We start from the raw sequence: 18,863 nt of genomic DNA, 5'->3' as shown, positions 1-18,863 counted from the left end.
CACACATTTAGTAAACATCTCTCCCATTATTTATTTCGATCTTCTGACCTTTAAAATTACATTTCATTCATAAAAACCATAGACATTTCAAAAACAAAAAGCTTGTTTTTCCTTTCCTTTTTCTTTCTAACCATCCCTCCGCGCCTCCCCTGGATTTCTTTGGGGCCCCCCAGGGGAGGCGCGCCTCACAGTTTGGCCTGGCCTACTGTATATTACACAAGGACAGGTGCAGGGAAAGATTGTGAAGAACAAGAGCACATACAAGGGGGGGTAGCTGGGGGTGAAAACAGGGTCTGGTTCTTCTTCCCCCTGCCTGCTCGACTGGGGGGGGTGATGGCTGTTTCGACTGTGGGGGGGGGGGGTTGATGGCTGTTTCGACTGTGGGGGGTGATGGCTGTTTCGACTGTGGGGGGGGGGGGGGGGGGTTGATGGCTGTTTCGACTGTGGGGGGTGATGGCTGTTTCGACTGTGGGGGGGGGGGGGGGGTTGATGGCTGTTTCGACTGTGGGGGGGGGGGGGGGGGGGGTTGATGGCTGTTTCGACTGAAAGCGGGTGAATACCAACTACATTTCCCTCTGTCCATAATATTCCCTGCGGGGTTTCCTTCCCAGCGCCTGTCACAAGCCTGTCACCACGCATCCGTGACCGTCCCCCCCCCCCTGTTGTCTTTGGCTGTGCTTTCTCTCGTTCGCCTGTCCTCCCATCCACATCTCTCTCTCTCTCTCTCTTCCTCTCCTCCCTGGCTCGCCGCCATCCGAGCGGGGATCACATGACCCGACAGCCCGCCCTCACACGTCAGACCCACCCAGCGGTTAATCACTCTCGTCATCGTTAGCGTTTTGTTTTTCCGAGACGTGGATTCTAATTCTTCCCTGACATGGAGAATGTGTCAGGATCGGTCAGATTTCTGGCCATTTGAATTCCTGACTGGTAGGATTTAGATAAGGATCTGTGTGCTGTAAACTTGTAAACTTCCATTGAGACTAGGGAGGAGACGGTATACCGTAAAACCGTGAACCGCGCTATAAAATGTCCACGGTGTTAGAACCGTCACATTCCCTGTGTTTACGGTATTACGTTTACGGTATTACGGTATTATTTTGTAATTTAATATAAGCTTGCTGTTAATAAACTGAGCTTAATTACAATAGTGTATATTTTCCATCATGTGTTGCACTGTAGTTCCTTCAAAGTAAAATGCTTGTTTTTTTAAGGTGTGTTGGGGAGGTGAAATGCCGTATACCGTGAAATACCATAAACCTTACTGTGTAAAAAAAAAAAAATCCATACCGTCTCATCCCTAATTGAGACTGCTGTTTTCCTCCTACAGTAGCAGCATTAGTCCCCAGACAGCTCAGAAAATAGGCCAGAGGTGCTGACCTCAGACCAGCCATAGAGGAATGACGTGGAGAGGAATGTATTAACCTGAATGCATTACCAACAAAAATGAGGATCGTGTTCGTAGGCCCATCCTGTTCATTGACCTTTTGACGTTCAGAATCTCCCATGAAATGAGCCCCCTTCTATAACCCCAACGAACGGAGGACTGGGGAACCGGCAGCTCTTAGTGAGAATAAGTGACTGGTGTCGTTTTTTGTATTTTATTACTGAGCTGTTAATGCACTATGGAAACCCATTAAAAGACTTGAGGTCTTGTATCTGAACTGCAGATGTGTAATGATCTGATATCTTGGCGAGAGGAACATGTCTGGACCTGCAGTACTTAATACATTTTGCTAAGTGGCTCATTTCAATGAAACGCGTTGGCTGCCACTCGCGCACCTGTGGTTCCTCATGCACTCCGACACCCCGTGTGTGTCTCCGTGTGTGTGTGTCTCCGTGTGTGTGTGTCTCCATATGTGTGTCTCTGTGTGTGTGTGTCTCCGTGTGTGTCTCCGTGTGTGTCTCCATATGTGTCTCCATATGTGTGTCTCCGTGTGTGTGTCTTTCGTGTGTGTCCATGTGTTTCTCCATATGTGTGTGTATCTCCGTGTGTGTCTCCATATGCATCTCCATGTGTGTCTCCATTTGTGTGTCTCCATGTGTGTCTCCATGTGTATCTCTGTGTGTGTCTCCATATGTGTCTCCATGTGTGTCTCCATTTGTGTGTCTCCATATGTGTCTCCATGTGTATCTCTGTGTGTCTCCATATGTGTCTCCATGTGTGTCTCCATGTGTGTCTCCATGTGTGTCTCCATGTGTGTGTCTCCATGTGTGTCTCCATGTGTGTGTCTCCATGTGTGTGTCTCCATGTGGATTCAGCTGGCGCAGTGGCACCTCAAACCATGGCATTGTTGTTGCAATAAAAACTGCTTCTGTGTGTGTATGTGTGCGTGTGCGTATACATGTGTGTGTGTATGTGTGCGTGTGCGTATACATGTGTGTGTGTGTGTGTGTGCGTGTACGTATACGTGTGTGTGTGTGTGTGTGTGTGTGTGTGTGTGCCCTGCTCTAGAGTATGGAGGTCTGGGCCTGGACTTCAGTTACAGTGTGGCCGTGTCTGAGGAGCTGGGGAACATCCGCTGTGGAGGCATCCCCATGGCGATCGGGGTCCAGACGGACATGGCTACCCCCGCTCTGGCCAGGTAACAGACCGACATCAATCAATCAATCAATCAAAGCTTTATTTGTATAGCGCATTTCATACCCAGAGGCAACACAATGCGCTTTACAGAGAACAAGGGAGGTGGGCATACGACCCACCCCTACATATTCCAGAGGGAAGCAAAAAAACAGTAATCACCCGGGGGCCAGATAAGTGAGCTGTAAAAATTCTTCCCTGACCCCTCTCAACAAGGCGATCGAGCAAGCTCCTGGAGTATGTTTGTCTACCGGCTAAGAACATTTATAAAGCAATAAATAACATTAAATTACATTTTCAGAGTAAGAGAGACATGGCTACCCCCGCTCTGGCCAGGTAACAGCCATGTACTCTACCTTACTCTGCAACAGTACTTACTTACAAGAACACTGGCCTCGAAGGGTGGAAGTGTTCAACTGTATATAAGTATAGCCGTTAAGTTTGTTGATGCGTGTGTGATGCTGTGCTCAGGGCTCGACGTTAAGGTTTGTACGCTTGTCTGGGACAAGTACATTTTATGTACGGACAAGTGGACTTCCTCCTGCAGTAAAATAAAGAAGAGAGGAATCAATATGGATTAATATCCGCAAAAATGAATTCCTCCTTCAGTTGTCTGATTGGAAAAGTAAAAAAAAAAAAAAGTATACCAGGCTCATTCTCGGTGCCTGGGAGGCGCGGCGTTATGCGCAGAGAGGAACAATGTGAGCTTGTGTGTCACAGGGTGGTCTGGCTAGCGCAGCGTAGCTTGTATCAGAAATGCTACTGCGTGCGTGTGAACCCCCACTGCTCGCCAAGTGCAACCTCTCCGTGAACCGTTTCCTGGTCAGTGGTGAGGGAACAACGGCGACAGAGCTAGTAACGTTTAATGTTTAATCTGATTACAATTTTCAATAAAGGATACATCATTATCTGATCAATAGTAGTCCATTTGTTATTTGCACGCACATACATTGCTTTTTCAAAAACGTTGGATTTGGACAAGTAACTTCAGCTCTCGGACAAGTAAAAGATAAGTTCACTTCTCCGAAAGGACAAGTACATGAGAAAGCTTAATGTCAAGCCCTGCTGTGCTGTTCTCCAGGTTCGGTTCAGCTGAGCTGAAGAAGGACTTCCTGCTTCCGTCCATAATGGGAGACAAAGTGGCGTGCCTGGGAGTGAGCGAAGTGGGTGCAGGCTCTGATGTGGCGAGTATGGCTGCCTTCCTTCCTCCATGATTACCCCACCTGTCTTTTACTTCTGCCCCGAGACGAGAGCTCCAAGAATACACGGCCCGGACAAAATGGCCCCAGATTAGGTTTGGGCTGATGGGGCTGAGAACATCAAAGCTCCAGAGACAGGGCGAGATTGCTCACGTTAATGAGAAAGACACGTGAAGTTTGTACGGTGTTGCATCTGATATGTTGTAGCTCTAATGCTTTTATTACCCTCTCCTGTTTCATCTTGTGCAAGGCGCAGAGCAGCGCCGAGGCTGCTTTTGTTTTGTTTAGTTTTTAAATAAGGAAGTACATCGTTTGATTTACAATATAATTATGATCCAGAAACACATTATAGCTATATTTCAGATTTGTTTAAAAAAAAACATTAGCTAGCTATAGCTGTTTTATATTTGACAGAGTGATTTTTTAAGCCAATTAATGCATACTGTATCTGTCGCATAGTCTTGATTTACTTTTTTTCTCCATTCTTCCCTCCCTCTCCATCCATCCCCCTCTCCTTCGTTTCCCATCCCTCCCTCTCTCTCCCTCTCCACCCATCCCTCCCTCTCTCTCCCTCTCCACCCATCCCTCCCTCTCTCTCCCTCTCCACCTATCCCTCCCTCTCTCTCCCTCTCCACCCATCCCTCCCTCTCTCTCCCTCTCCACCCATCCCTCCCTCTCTCTCCCTCTCCACCCATCCCTCCCTCTCTCTCCCTCTCCATCCATCCCTCCCTCCCTCTCCCTCTCTCTCCCTCTCCATCCATCCCTCCCTCTCTCTCCCTCTCCACCCATCCCTCCCTCTCTCTCCCTCTCCATCCATCCCTCCCTCTCTCTCCCTCTCCATCCATCCCTCCCTCTCTCTCCCTCTCCACCCATCCCTCCCTCCCTCTCTCTCCCTCTCCATCCATCCCTCCCTCTCTCTCCATCCATCCCTCCCTCCCTCTCTCTCCCTCTCCATCCATCCCTCCCTCTCTCTCCCTCTCCACCCATCCCTCCCTCTCTCTCCCTCTCCATCCATCCCTCCCTCTCTCTCCATCCATCCCTCCCTCTCTCTCCCTCTCCATCCATCCATCCCTCTCTGTCCCTCTCCATCCATCCCTCCCTCTCCACCCATCCCTCCCTCTCTCTCCCTCTCCACCCATCCCTCCCTCTCTCTCCCTCTCCACCCATCCCTCCCTCTCTCTCCCTCTCCACCTATCCCTCCCTCTCTCCATCCTTCCTTCTGTCTCCCTCTCTATCTGCCCTCCTTCCTCCAGGCATCCAGACCAAGGCGGTGAGGAAGGGGGATGTGTTTGTGATCAACGGGGGGAAGATGTGGACCACCAACGGGACCCAGGCTGACTGGATGTGTCTGCTGGCCAACACCAGCGACGGGCCGGCCCACAAGAACAAGTCCCTCTTCTGCCTGCCCATGGACCTGCCCGGTGAGACCAGGGTGTTGGTCGGACTGAATCCATTGTTTCAGGGTCGTCTGGACTTTAATGTGATAGATGAGGAACAGACAGGGGTAGGGCTGGGTTTAAAAAATCGATTCATCGATTCTGAATCGATTCTGAATCAAATGATTCAGAATCGATTCATGAATCCCAAAATCGATCTTTTATTTAATGAATGAATTAATAAATGAAGGAATGAATAGTTCATTAATTCATTCAATGATTCATTCATTCATTCATTTTTGGAAATCAGTATCGATACCCAGCCCTAGTATTGATGTGTTGCATAACTTGGCAGTCATGTAATTCAGGTTACAGCTAAAAAAAACTGGTTTTAGTAACACTATCCGAATCGATATTGAATCGAATCGAATCGTGATAATCGATTCTGAACCTTGTGAATCGGAATCGAATCGATTCTTGAAATTCGAATCGATCCCCAGCCCTAGACTGGGGTGTACGAGGAGGAGCCGCCGTGGGATGGGGGTTGAAGGCGTGTCCTAACCTGCTGACTGGGAGTTGTGGGTCTGTACTTGGACCCAATAAAGGCTATCGTATCGTATCACTATACCGTGTCTGGGAAACTGGTGGAATGTTTGTGACTAAGAAGTCTGTTACTGTCATCAGTAGTAACACCCCCCCCAATTTTGGTTTTCTAAATAAATATAAATACTGTGAAGGTTTTGCTGTATACTGTACCTGAAAGTGATATACTATGTTCCATGGGCGTAGAATTTAGGGGGGACGCTGGGGACAAGTCCCCATCAGTATTCAGCGTGTGTGTACTGAACGAACGCATAACAGATCTCCTCCTCTACTAGTCCCGCCTCCCTAGCCCAATATCGCTAATAGGATTGGTTTGCCGTTTCTTACTAACGCGTGATAGGCTGGCTGTAGTATCTGGTTGAATTTGGTTGCGTGACAAAGTTCAGAGCCTCTGTCATCAGTTCTGGGCACATAAATACGGGAAAATCGTGTCTTGTATTGATTCAGTATTGAAAGTGCATTTGATTTTTTAATACGGGGCTATCCTACGACTTGCCTACCATTGCAAACACGACAAGATTTGAGCCATGACGAGGCTCACTCAACCACTGAATTATATAAAGTTAGTAAACAAACCAGACATGTAATGTTTAGGTAAAAATATTTTTTTCTTATTTTTTTTTACCCTATAAGTTATCAATTTGTATGCAGCAAGTGCACATGTAGGACAAATGCATGATCATCAGTTCAAGGGTTAAAGAACCAGCTATCAGGATAATCAGATCTGACTGTAGTTCAAATGTATGCTTTTTTTATTGTATATAGTGCCAAAAGAAAAATCTGCTCGTGTGCTATGCGCGCTCACATTTAATGTCCCTACCGGAGCTCAAATCCGAAATACGGCTTTGCTATGTTCTCTGCAGAATCCTTTATCTGTGCCGATGGAATTTTAATAAAAAATAATAATTTTAAAATATTGCCAGTTTCATCAGACTGGTTTAATCACAGGCAGCATGATTGAATGTGTTCTTGTCCTCCTGTTGGCTCACAGGGATCCACATTGCCCGTAAGATCGACAAGATGGGTATGAAATCATCCGACACGGCAGAGGTGTTCTTTGATGACGTCAGCCTGCCCTGTAAGAACATGATTGGACAGGAAGGAATGGGCTTCACCTATCAGATGCTCCAGTTCCAGGAAGAGAGACTTTTTGCAGTGGCCAGTAGTAAGTGACTATGTTTTCCTGAGGTAAAATCGGTGCAAGGCGGTACCTTGTCTGTGGATCTGCATGGACACGATGCGCTGCAGGCTGACCTTCTAGATCCCACCATTTTTGTTTGGTAAATGATATGAGAGATAACAGCAAGTCTGTTTCGGGTTTTGGGTCTTTCCAGCAGCTCCCTGTAGTCGGTATCATCTTGGCTTATCTGGCTGTGTCATTTTCTCCTCACTCTCCCTCCCATGCACTTTGACATTTGGATTACTGGGAAATTCTTTCTGCCATGGAACATCTACCCGAGATTAATTGATAAAAATGGAATCTTCCCAAATTTAAGCAATAAGCCCCAAGAGGCAGTGGTTTAACAACAGCTAAGGGGCGTTGTTAGAAAAACGGCACTTAGCTGTTGTAAAACCATCATAAACCACGGCCTCGCGGGGCTTATTGCTTTTCTAAAACGGTTCCTACATATAACGGTTCTGTTTCATAAAAATAAACAAACATCAACAGAAAGTAATACTTTATTCATAACAAAAGGATTCTTCCGCCCAAACAAGTAGTTCTCTGCTTATGAAATGGTTGCCAGGCTACGGGTCCAGTGATATGGAACATCAAACGGCTTCAGCGTCATAGGTGTTAGTTTATCATGGTGTTACAACGGCTTGGAACGCGTCTCAGCCAATCATAATCAAGGGCCATAACTACCCGTTTTAGAAATGTGCTTTTATCAAAGCTTTCATTTTGAGTAAGAATGAGTCAGTCCTTGATGACAGACTGGGTAGCTTGCCAGCTCTGGCGAAATTAGGATGTGAGGATGTCACAGACCGTACTTAAGACGCAGATTCAGACGTAAGTACACAGATGCAGACTCAGACGTAAGTACAGTACACAGATGCAGATTCAGACGTAAGTACACAGATGCAGATTCAGACGTAAGTACACAGATGCAGATTCAGACGTAAGTACAGTACACAGATGCAGATTCAGACGTAAGTACACAGATTCAGACTCAGACGTAAGTACAGTACACAGATGCAGATTCAGACGTAAGTACACAGATTCAGACTCAGACGTAAGAGACTTAACCCTGCGCCTGTGCACACACAACCAGCATCGTCTTATTGCCCCATTCATATTCAAGAGATGTTATTGTCCCACACCCCCACTAAGTTGAAATGGTCAACGCCTGTACATGTTGTACCAGAGCCCACCACAATTCATTTTTCCATTGCCAAGTACATTTTGATTTGCACATAAAAATCACACCCAGTTGGTGAAGTAAGCAGTGCAGGTTTATGAGCAATCTCTACTGCCCTCTGCTGGTGTGCAACAGCATTGGTTAAATTTCATGCTACCTGTCACGTACTGTATAGAAGAGGCCACACCGCTTAAAAACTATGCTTGGGGTCTCGGAGTATAGTATATAGTATAGTATACTCAGGAAGTATAGTATACTCAGGAAGTATAGTATACTCAGGAAGCCGTCTACTTTCTAAAACCACAGAGTTCAGAGCTTGAGGTGTTTAGTAGCTCTTTTCAGATCCGCTGAGAAGGTGATCGGCTGCAACCTGCCCTCCCTCCTGGTCCAACCTGCCCTCCCTCCTGGTCCAACCTGCCCTCCCTCCTGGTCCAACCTGCCCTCCCTCCTGGTCCAACCTGCCCTCCCTCCTGGTCCAACCTGCCCTCCCTCCTGGTCCAACCTGCCCTCCCTCCTGGTCCAACCTGCCCCTCCCTCCTGGTCCAACCTGCCCTCCCTCCTGGTCCAACCTGCCCTCCCTCCTGGTCCAACCTGCCCTCCCTCCTGGTCCAACCTGCCCTCCCTCCTGGTCCAACCTGCCCTCCCTCCTGGTCCAACCTGCCCTCCCTCCTGGTCCAACCTGCCCCTCCCTCCTGGTCCAACCTGCCCTCCCTCCTGGTCCAACCTGCCCCTCCCTCCTGGTCCAACCTGCCCTCCCTCCTGGTCCAACCTACCCTCCCCCCCGGCCCTACAGCAGGCCAGAAAGACTGCGACTCCCTCCCCCCCCCCCCCCCCGGGTATAATCTCTTCATGCCACTCCCCTCAGGCAGGAGGCTTCCGTCCATCAGGGCCACGTCTGCACGCCACAGAGGCAGCTTCTTCCCCCTCAGCCTCTTCAACAAGGCTTGTCCCCCCCCTCGGACTCCCCCACTGTTGAGAGACACTTTCGATAGACACTTGACACATGACCTGAATGTACTGGATACGACGCACCGCACTCACACATCACACCGCACACACATATACTGTGGGACACCGTGAGTGAGAGCCGAGTGTAGCAGAGAGGGAGGTCCAGTCGATTGGCAGGTTAGCGCCTGGGCGCGTTTATTTAGGTCACAAACCAATTCGCAAGATTACAACCAGACAGGAGTGAGAAAGTGCAGGGAGCAAAGCGGGTGATGACTTGATTGGAGACAGCTGCTGAAGCTCATTCGACCATTGGTGTAACTTAATCACTCCGTGGTCCAGACAAATATTCATATTGCATAGCACACACGGGGAGTTGCTTGGATTTGTTTTATACGGAACTAGATGGAGACATTGTTCAGTTGAACTATTAACCCCAGGTTTGTGCAGTGTTGGTGTTAGCTGACTAGCTAGCATGCTTGCTAGCTAGTCTCCCCATGGCTAATCCAAAACTGGAGTTAACACTCAGTGTTCATACAGTATCATAGTCTTTGTCACTATATTTTTCCTAACGTTATTCACTTTCTATTCCCTCACCATATTTTTGTCGCTTGTCTTCCATTGTGGATGTCGTCTGTCTCCAGTCCTGCCCATGATGGACAACATAGTGCAGGAGACCATCCAGTACACGCGGCAGAGGAAGATCTTCAAGACGCCCGTCCTCTACCACCAGTCTGTCCACTTCAGGCTGGCCGAGCTGGAGACGGAGGTGGAGCTGCTACGCTCCCTCCTGTATCGAGCTACAGGTGGGCTTGCTCAGACCCCGGGGGTCATGGGATTCCATTCCTGGTCCCCCCCCCCCCCACACGTCTGTCTTCCACCCGTCTAAATAAAGTGTGTAAGGGGAGGGGGGGTGGTGGTGAGGTTGCGTGGTGTTTAAAGAGGACCCTTTTATGAAAAGCTCATATTTTAAGAGCTTGCGCACATACGCTTGGGTCTCTGACGGACCTACTAACGACTTTGAAATAAGACAACCCAGTCATTTTTTTTGGTGGTCAGCCAAATTCTGAAAACATGATTCAACAAGCCGTTCACTGATTTCCCTAGGCTGCTGACATCATGAGCCCCCCATCTGGGAGAAAACTAGCCATTCGGAAACATCCTACTGCATGTGCATCGTTTGAACTTCTGAGGGCAGTTGGGAGTGTGGGCGAAGGGCAGCAGCTCATTTGCATTAAAGACAGACGCATGGAATGGCACGTCCAAAGCAGGACTGAAAAAGAGGGGTGAAGAGGCTAGAATGCTTAATATGAGTGGGATTTTCAGTATAAATATTCAAAGAGATGTTTTGGGGACCCCAGAGACTTATATTGGCTACTTCAAACGGAGCATAATAGTGGAGCGAGTTGAATCCTACACACAGTCAAAAGTGGATGCTTTTTCTTCTTCTTTTTTTTACTGCAGAACTCATCTCCAAATGTAGGCTTGTGAGACCATCCTGATGTCACGCACTCACGTTGTTACTCGCTAATCACTCTGGATACTCTCAATAGAGGAAATGTTGAGCCCGATCGGAAAACGATCTTGCCAATCAGCGTTGGTTCTCAGGAATATGAAATATAAACAGCTACGCTGGGCGGGTTGATGACAGCGAGGAGCGGTTGAAGTTGGCGTGTGATGGACCTTTTCAGATTTTATTCAGATAGTTCATCCAATCACCTGCCAAATAGTTTTGAAAGTGCCTGCCCTTTTCCAAAGGAGAGTTTCCAGATGGTTATGCGAAGCAAACCATCTGGCGTGTCACGCTACTCCAAATTAGCTAAGGACTTAAACTTGCATATTTTACAATTGATTAGCTGTCAATGCCTGGCCGTTTTGCAAGTGATCATAATTGTTTGTTTTATTAGCTGCAAGTTGGCATATCCACATCCGGTGCATATGCCAAGCCTATCAGTAATTAAACTTCACCACTTACTCGGTGCGCAACAATCCAAATGACATCCAGGGGGTGTTTGGTTTGAACTTGCTCAGTGCAGTGGATCAAATCAAACTTTATTTGTATAGCGCATTTCATACACAGAGGCAGACGCTTTACAGAGAGCAAAGTTGGACATAGATCCTACATTTTCCTGAGGGAAGCAAAAAAAACAGTTTCACCCAAGGGCCAAAAAGGTGAGCTGTGAAAATTCTTCCCTGACCTCTCTCAACGAGAAGATCGAGCAAGCTCCTGGAAAATGTTTCAATCTGTTGGCTAGGAACATTTACAGAGCACTGAAGATTAGCTAAATACTTAATAAAAGAGACATGACTATCAGTAGAGTAGATACATGGTTACAGAGATGTTACCTACATGGTCGGCCATTATGTGTTACTGTAGCTATCCCTTTAGTATAGGATATTTAAATGTATCTCATAATAAGGCACAATAAGCACTTACTGGTCCAATGGACCAGTCCCAAAGGTTACAAGCCCTGCCCATCTGACACTTTGGTGATGCCAAATCCAATGCACCAAATCTAACAAGAGCAAAATAATATTATTTCCTTAAATGTTTTTTTTGGATGGATGTTGGATGGATGGATGGATGTTTTTTTTTAAGAAGGGTGAGTGCCTCCGGCTGCTATTTTGTTGATGACCAGACTGCAGCCAAGTGTATGAACTGTTAGCCGGCCAGACCGTCCAGCATCTGGTTGGCACCGGCAGCAGGTGATTAGTTTCATTCTGTGGCCATGTCCCAGTTCTCTCATTACTGCATCTACAACTTGGCTTAGTCATCATCTATTTTTCTCTAACAATGTTCCCTCCTCAGTTTGGTTCTTCTCAAATTATTGGTTATGTTGACTGTTAAGACCTGAACAATAATATTGCCAAACCAATGGCCAAACCAATGTGGGAAACAAGACTCTTCCCTCCCTTCTTGTGACTCTTCCCTTCAGTGTTTGTATAAATCATACAATCAAATCAATCAATCAATCAAAGCTTTATTTGTATAGCACATTTCATACCCAGAGGCAACACAATGCGCTTTACAGAGAACAAGGGAGGAGGGAAGACGACCCACCTCTACATATTCCAGAGGGAAGCAAAAAAACAGTAATCACCCGGGGGGCCAGATAAGTGAGCTGTAAAAATTCTTCCCTGACCCCTCTCAACAAGGCGATCGAGCAAGCTCCAGTAGTATATTTGTCTACCGGCTAAGAACATTTATAAAGCAATAAATAACATAAAATTACATTTTCAGAGTAAGAAAACATCATAGGAGAGACATGGCAAACACTGGTGTATGTCTGTGTGTGCGTGAATGTGCCTGGGCCCAGATAGAGGCAGGGGTTGGGGTACAAACGCTGTTCTCACTGTGTTCGTATGATTTATGTTTTTATCTACATTGATTTGGATGAATGGTGCTATATAAATAAAATGACATTGACATTCTTCCCACCCCAGCTCTTTACATCAAGGGCAACGACGTGACCAAGCTGGCGTCCATGGGGAAGCTGAAGGCAGGCCGGCTGGCCAGGGAATTGTCCGACAGCTGCCTGCAGTTCTGGGGAGGCATGGGCTTCACCAACGAGGTCTTGGTCAGCAGGTTCTACAGGTGGGTGTGGGACAGATTTCAACTCTGATCACCTCGCTCATACGCCCGGTGGGTGAAGATCAACAATAGGCATGTTTCCATCCACTTGTCAATCGAATTGTGTGAGGATCGCTAAAAATATGAATGTGAATAAAGCTTTATTTGTATAGCGCATTTCATACCCAGAGGCAACATAATAAAGCCGGTGAACGTTCGTTTCCATCTAGAGCTTTAAATCGGATAAAGCATTTATCACAAAATACTTTTATCGAACAAGAGAAAATCCGATGAGGTCGACAGTACAAACTTTTTGTTGATTTTCATGACTTTTAATGGAATTTTACTGTTTCCACAAGGCATTTTTAATTCGATATAACTTAATTTGCATAAAACGTGTGGATGGAAACATGGCTACTGACCCGCTCTGTCCTAGAGACGGGTCGAACTTAGCAATGTGGCCAGAGGCACAACAGCCTCAGACTTCAATCATGGAACCTCTGTTATTTTACATTGTATTACATTACGGTCATTTAGCTGATGCTTTTATCCAAAGCGACTTATAATAATAGATTTGTCGGTGAACGTTGCTGCTCTAGTTTCAAACAACAAATAGATAACGTTATTCCCTTGGTGACTGGGGCCCAATCCTGTGTCAATACTCTGTAGGTACTGTACTGCCATATCACAGACACAGTGAGTTGATAAATGATTTAATACGATCAGATGGGTGAAATCATGTGCTCATTTACATAGCTTTTCATATACCTTCCCATCAACTCAATGATCTTTCAAATGAAAGAAGGTATTGAAGAATGCTTATAGGAGCCTCAGTAGTATCAAAGCAGTGACGTTATCACTGGTAGTCTCTGACACTATAGTGACATCTTGTGATGGGTATGGCAAATAAGAGTGACTGATGGACAGTTGAGATTCTCAATCAGTAAATGGTAAATGGACTGCACTTGTATAGCGCTTTTCTACCTTAGCGGCACTCAAAGCGCTTTACAATGACCTCTCATTCACCCATTCACACACCAATGGCGGTAGCTGCCATGCAAGGTGCTAACCTGCTCATTGGGAGCAATTTGGGGTTAGGTGTCTTGCTCAAGGACACTTCGACATGTGGACAGTCGGAGCTGGGATTCGAACCGCTGATCACTGAACGACCCGCTCTACCAACTGAGCTACAGCCACCCCAGTAAGAATAATTCAAGCAACCCTTGAAGTCAAGCATGTATGCAACAATGCATCAAATCAAAGGGCGGAGTTTGCATGTTCTCCCCGTGTCCGCACGGGTTTCCTCACAAAGAACCCAATACGAAAAACATGCAGAAGAACAGATGCTCTTCAGTCCGGTCCCTGACCAGGATTTGAACTTGCACTTACTTGCTCCTGTTGCCCCAGGAGGACAGCTAGGATGGCATAAATGCAGTGACAATTTCCACTGGGGGCCCCCGAAAGTTGCATGTGCAAGCTGTATGCTGTTGCCACTCACAATATGTAATGTGTGTGTTACTCTGTGGCGGAATAAAGACCCCCCCCCCCCCTTTGGGTCCTGTAATTTTCAAGACGGAGTTCACTGTAAGTATTGGAAATGCTGAAATTGCTATCAGAAAATGTATTTGGAAGTCAATGCATTTCCACTCATGACATCACATTATGCAAGTATTAAAATGTGGCCATTGTGGTCAATGCGACAACCGTAAAATTCCATTTTAATTTTAAATTACCTCTGCTTTGTGTATGTTTCCAATACCCAGGGATTCTAGACTGTTGTCCATTGGAGGAGGGGCAGATGAGGTAATGCTGGCCATCATCTGCAAGTACATGGACACCCTACCCAGGAAGTGATGTCACGTGCCGATCATGTGCCAGTTTTGATTGAAGAAAAATATACTACTGGAAGTGCAGTTCATTAGCTGTATCTGTACTTTTTTGATGCTGTGCTTCCGTCCAGGGTACTGCTTTCTGAGTGAGATAGTGGATCCAGATTTGTGGCATAAGTAATAATCCCAGGGGATTCATTAATGTAGTCTGTGTTCTAACCATTGCCTTGTGTACTCGACTCTTAATCCCCTTTTCACATTAAAACAATGTTTGTCAGAAATGTTATGATCAACTGTTGAGCACAGAACCTGTAAATTTGCTAGTATAGTCTCTGGGAAACACAGTATGTACAGTTCTACAACTTTTCTGTAAAATAAACAATTTACCTCAAATGAGCATGTTTGTACATTGTGTCTTATGGTCAAGATGTCTTGTTTGATACAAATATAAACTTGAAAACTAAATGAAATGGGTGCACTTTTAAAACATACATATTGGTTTATTTACATATAAAATACATTTTTACAGGACAGCTGAAAACACAGGAGGGTACAGTGGTGGTACAGTCTTGCATGACACGGTTGAGGGTATGACTTGACCCATCCTCCCATTCCTTACAACAAATAAACACAATGTTGATGTTTATATGCCGGCCTTGTATCCCCTGATGAAGACTTGATGCTGATACGTGTCGGTTGAGCAATATGGCAGAGCCTCAAGAATAAAGGCTTTTTAAATATTACTATACACGAGACTGAGTGCCTTTGAGTTTTTCAGCAGGTCTATTTTTAGCCTAATCTCTTGCTGAGAGGGACACAAAACCCACCTCAGTGAGCAATCTCAGTTTTTAAATACACTTTGAGCCAAGGTAGCGTTCTTCTTCTACAAAAACAAGATGTTTGCTCTGTTTATGGCTCTTTACTTCTGATGCACTAGAATGACCAAACGGTCTGTCACCATCGCACATACAGAATAATCTTCAATAACAGCACATACCTGTAGGCATATCTCAAAAGTACCATCATACATGTTCAAATTACCTACTGACTGATTTGTGCAATGATCTTCTGTGGTTCAACACAGTTACCTCATCATTGTAAAAACAATCTTTAGATTAACCTATTCTTACAACTTTTTTAATCTAACCATGACTGATGTCTTGATTAGTCAGGAGACTCATCTTAAGTAGAGCAAGTTGTGCAAACATTTACAGTACACAGACCTGCAGCAGTCTCTAGTCACATTGGATCTGGCTGTCAGAAATGCTCTATTCATAACCCATAATAATTTAATTAATGTGTCACAATCATCATAATTCCATCTACACGGTCATCAGTTCCAGAGGTGCATCACAGGGTAGATTGCACAGATTGTGGGAGGCGGACAGAGAGAGAGAGAGAGAGAGAGAGAGAGAGAGAGAGAGAGAGAGGAGGAGGAGGAGGGGGGGAGTGGTGGAATGCTTCCTCTTATCACCTGAGCTTGATAAACCAGTAGAGGACTAGGAAGACAAACAGGGCAAAGAGCAACATGTAACACAGCAGCTTGGACTGGCTGCCCCTGGACAGCTGCTTTACTCGGCCTATCGTGGCCCCCAGCAAACCGCCCGTTGAGTCAAAGTCTGTGTCCTGTATTGGAAGAGAATCGATTATTGACACTGTATTGATGTGTGTGTGAGAGACATATACAGCTGTAACTGTTGGGCTACTGGTCCTCATGTCTTAGATGTGAAATGATCAAAGTGAAAACTCACCATATCCTCAAGCACTTTGTTGTGGTGCTTCACTTCTGTTCCTATGTCAATTGTCAGCTAGAAGGTGGACATGACATTTACTTAATTTACTTTATTTGGCAGGGACAGTATGCAAAAGGCATTAATCCCGCGAGGGGGAGGAGATGCTTTAATCAGATTTAGTCTCTGGCTAATTTCCATCTAGAATGTGTTTACTACATTACTACAGTTAAACACACATAGGATCAGTGAAATGCTTACATGTTTCAAGGCACTGACTTTGGCTCTCAGACCCTCCTGTAAGTGTTCATTCTCCTCTTCATAGATGCTGTATCCACTTGCGACATAGTTCCCTGGAGCCCCCCCTTCGCCTGGGGGACATTTCAAACACACATGTGGAAACAGAACTGTCAGTGACCTGAGTAAGGCAAGGCAAGGCAAGGCAAGTTTATTTATAGAGCACATTTCAGCCACAGGGCAATTCAAGGTGCTTTACATGAGACATTAAAAGCATTAAAACAAAAAGCAAGACATTATAGACATTTAAAACAAATGGCAGGACAAATTAAAAGCATTAAAACAAAAAGCAAGTCATTATAGACATTTAAACAAAAAGCAGGACAAATAGAATACAGGAATAAAAGTTACAGTGCAGTATACTGATAAACATAGCTTACATAGAGTAAGCTAGCTAGTTAGCAGTGAGCTAGCGGGTCCATTCACTCACTAGCCAGCCATGGCTCAGTCTGGGTCTGGATCATTGGCTGACCAACAATACACAATATAGAGAACGGTCTGATCACGAAAAGACAACCAACTTAAAAAACTAACATGTGTTGCTAGCGGTAGCATGCTAACATTAGCAGCTAGCTACTACGATGTAACGTTACTACTTGGTATTGTTCTCTTACCCAAACCTGCACGTCTCATCTTGATTTACTATCGCAGACAGGCCCTGTTTATTAGGACGTGAATGTCTTGGGGATATTGCTATCCTTGTTGATTTGTACTAGTGGTGTTCAACTCGGTCAACTAGCTGCGGTAGCTTTGATAAGCCTGAAACGCCACGACATCATACGGAAGCCGGTAAGGCAAATATTTTCCCGTGCGACTCCTCCCTCCCTAGCCCAGTTAAGTGAATCATCGTGGTACGTCATCTGTGGGCTTGCTTTCTGTTTCGACCAGCCCTACTAACACAGTGGGTTCCCTACTAACACAGTGGGTTCCCTACTAACACAGTGGGTTCCCTACTAACACAGTGGGTTCCCTACTAACACAGTGGGTTGCAGCAACGTTGCACATAAGTTGTACTTAGGTAAGTTGCAACGTTACCATTAGGCGATGTTGTGACAACGTCCATCTATGGTCGAAAATAACTTTACCCTCCTAAGTCTAATTAGACTTTACTGCAACGTTGCAGAAACATTGGCAACATGGGTCCCTGCAACGTCGTTTAATAACGTGTCTATAACGTTATTAATAATAACGTTGTATTACAGTCCTATTAGGCTAGCAATCGGGCTATCCCGTGACGTCACTGCTTGCTGGTTCACAGTTAAAGTAGGCAGGATTCTTTGCCAAACTGCTCCTGTATTATTTATTATATTATATATATTATTTTCACTTATATCCTTCATATTGAACTGTATGTTGAGGTTAATAACTCATCTTAGAAATGTTATTGATTGTATATTTCCCTGTTTGTTATAAATTGAATGCTTTTTCATTAATTAAAAAAAATTCTACTAACTTTTCGGTGTCGACCAAGATATCATTTTTCAAAAGACGTGTCGAGAAATCCCATTCATTCTCTCGGCATTATGGAACGCTTCCACTAGGGGGCGATGAGATTACTTTCCCTCCCTATAGATGTGTTCGCCGCCTTCACAGCAGAGTGCGCACGCAGCCTCTCGGCAAACAGGCAAACGAACTCGCTAGCCGCAGTAGCCCCGTTTCATGTAGCTAATTATGCCTCAAAGCTGCTGTGAACTGTACAAACAGAAAAGGACAAGATGATGGCCTCAGATTCTTCAGCATCCCCTTGAGATGTCACCCTTTTCAGAGGAACCGCCGAAAGCTGTGGTTTAAAACCATAAAGAGAGCAGTTTGGGGACCAACAAACACTTTTTTGTGTGGTGCGCACCTCATCTCTGGTAAGTTATCTAGCTAACGTCACCTCAGGGTTTTTTTCTCATCAAATTACATTGATTTGACTGTTGGTTTAGCTATTTATTTGTTTACTTACCGGTAATATAAGATTTAAGTAAACAGAATGTAACTCATAACCTGCACGCTAAACTAAGTTCAGGTATTGGAAGCCTAATGATAGCTAGCTAATGTTAGCTAGCACGCTACCTAGTGCTAGCTAGCTAAGTCAAGGCCCGAACTTGGCTAACGTTTAGACAATATTGCAAATACTCCGACAAACTATTGCAAACCTTTTTTTCTGTTACTGCTGGCTTTGTGTTCGCCGCGAACATTTGCAGAAACATAAGCGAACGGTCTGAGCTGGTAGTTTGTGTTAGTTAACGTTACTCTAAAATGGCCGCTGGACTGAGGGAAATGTGAATTGTTTGTTTGTTTGACTGCTGAATTTGAGGATCACATTGGGAGCTCGCTAGTGTCAGGCTTCCTAAGGCCATCACGAATCTTAGGCTTATCATAGTAATGAT

At 45.4% G+C, this 18,863-nt stretch overlaps 2 protein-coding genes across 2 annotated transcripts in view; one reads left to right on the top strand and one right to left on the bottom strand.

Moving 5' to 3' along the window:
* Positions 1-14,829, top strand: part of LOC311323255 (putative acyl-CoA dehydrogenase 6) — a 28,956-nt gene extending 14,127 nt beyond the window's left edge. Inside the window, exons 3-9 of the mRNA XM_084455453.1 lie at positions 2,456-2,585; positions 3,663-3,769; positions 5,034-5,201; positions 6,751-6,924; positions 9,706-9,867; positions 12,506-12,656; positions 14,396-14,829. Coding sequence (XP_084311579.1) covers positions 2,456-2,585; positions 3,663-3,769; positions 5,034-5,201; positions 6,751-6,924; positions 9,706-9,867; positions 12,506-12,656; positions 14,396-14,486 — 983 coding nt within the window. The 3' untranslated portion in view covers positions 14,487-14,829. The remainder of the gene's footprint in view (positions 1-2,455; positions 2,586-3,662; positions 3,770-5,033; positions 5,202-6,750; positions 6,925-9,705; positions 9,868-12,505; positions 12,657-14,395) is intronic.
* A 136-nt stretch (positions 14,830-14,965) lies between these two features.
* Positions 14,966-17,241, bottom strand: bet1 (Bet1 golgi vesicular membrane trafficking protein). The gene is made up of 4 exons (XM_084455780.1): positions 17,103-17,241; positions 16,453-16,562; positions 16,213-16,269; positions 14,966-16,087 (listed from the first exon to the last, which is right to left on the bottom strand). Exons 1-4 carry the CDS (start codon positions 17,119-17,121, stop codon positions 15,932-15,934), a joined length of 342 nt encoding a protein of 113 aa, XP_084311906.1. The 5' UTR covers positions 17,122-17,241; the 3' UTR covers positions 14,966-15,931.
* Positions 17,242-18,863: the final 1,622 nt, after the last annotated feature.

The sequence above is a fragment of the Borostomias antarcticus genome, assembly GCF_949987555.1.
Source record: "Borostomias antarcticus genome assembly, chromosome: 21".
Taxonomy (NCBI): Eukaryota; Metazoa; Chordata; class Actinopteri; order Stomiiformes; family Stomiidae; genus Borostomias; species Borostomias antarcticus.
The sequence above is the reverse complement of the archived record's forward strand: the minus strand, read 5'-3'. Positions and strand labels throughout refer to the sequence as shown.

Bases quoted from the DNA above. Each gene is read 5' to 3' on its own strand.
- bet1 (XM_084455780.1), bottom strand. The intron at 16,270-16,452 runs GTAAGCATTTCA...TCCACCTTCTAG, and splicing joins AAGTCAGTGCCTTGAAACAT to CTGACAATTGACATAGGAAC. The intron at 16,088-16,212 runs GTGAGTTTTCAC...CTTCCAATACAG, and splicing joins ACAAAGTGCTTGAGGATATG to GACACAGACTTTGACTCAAC.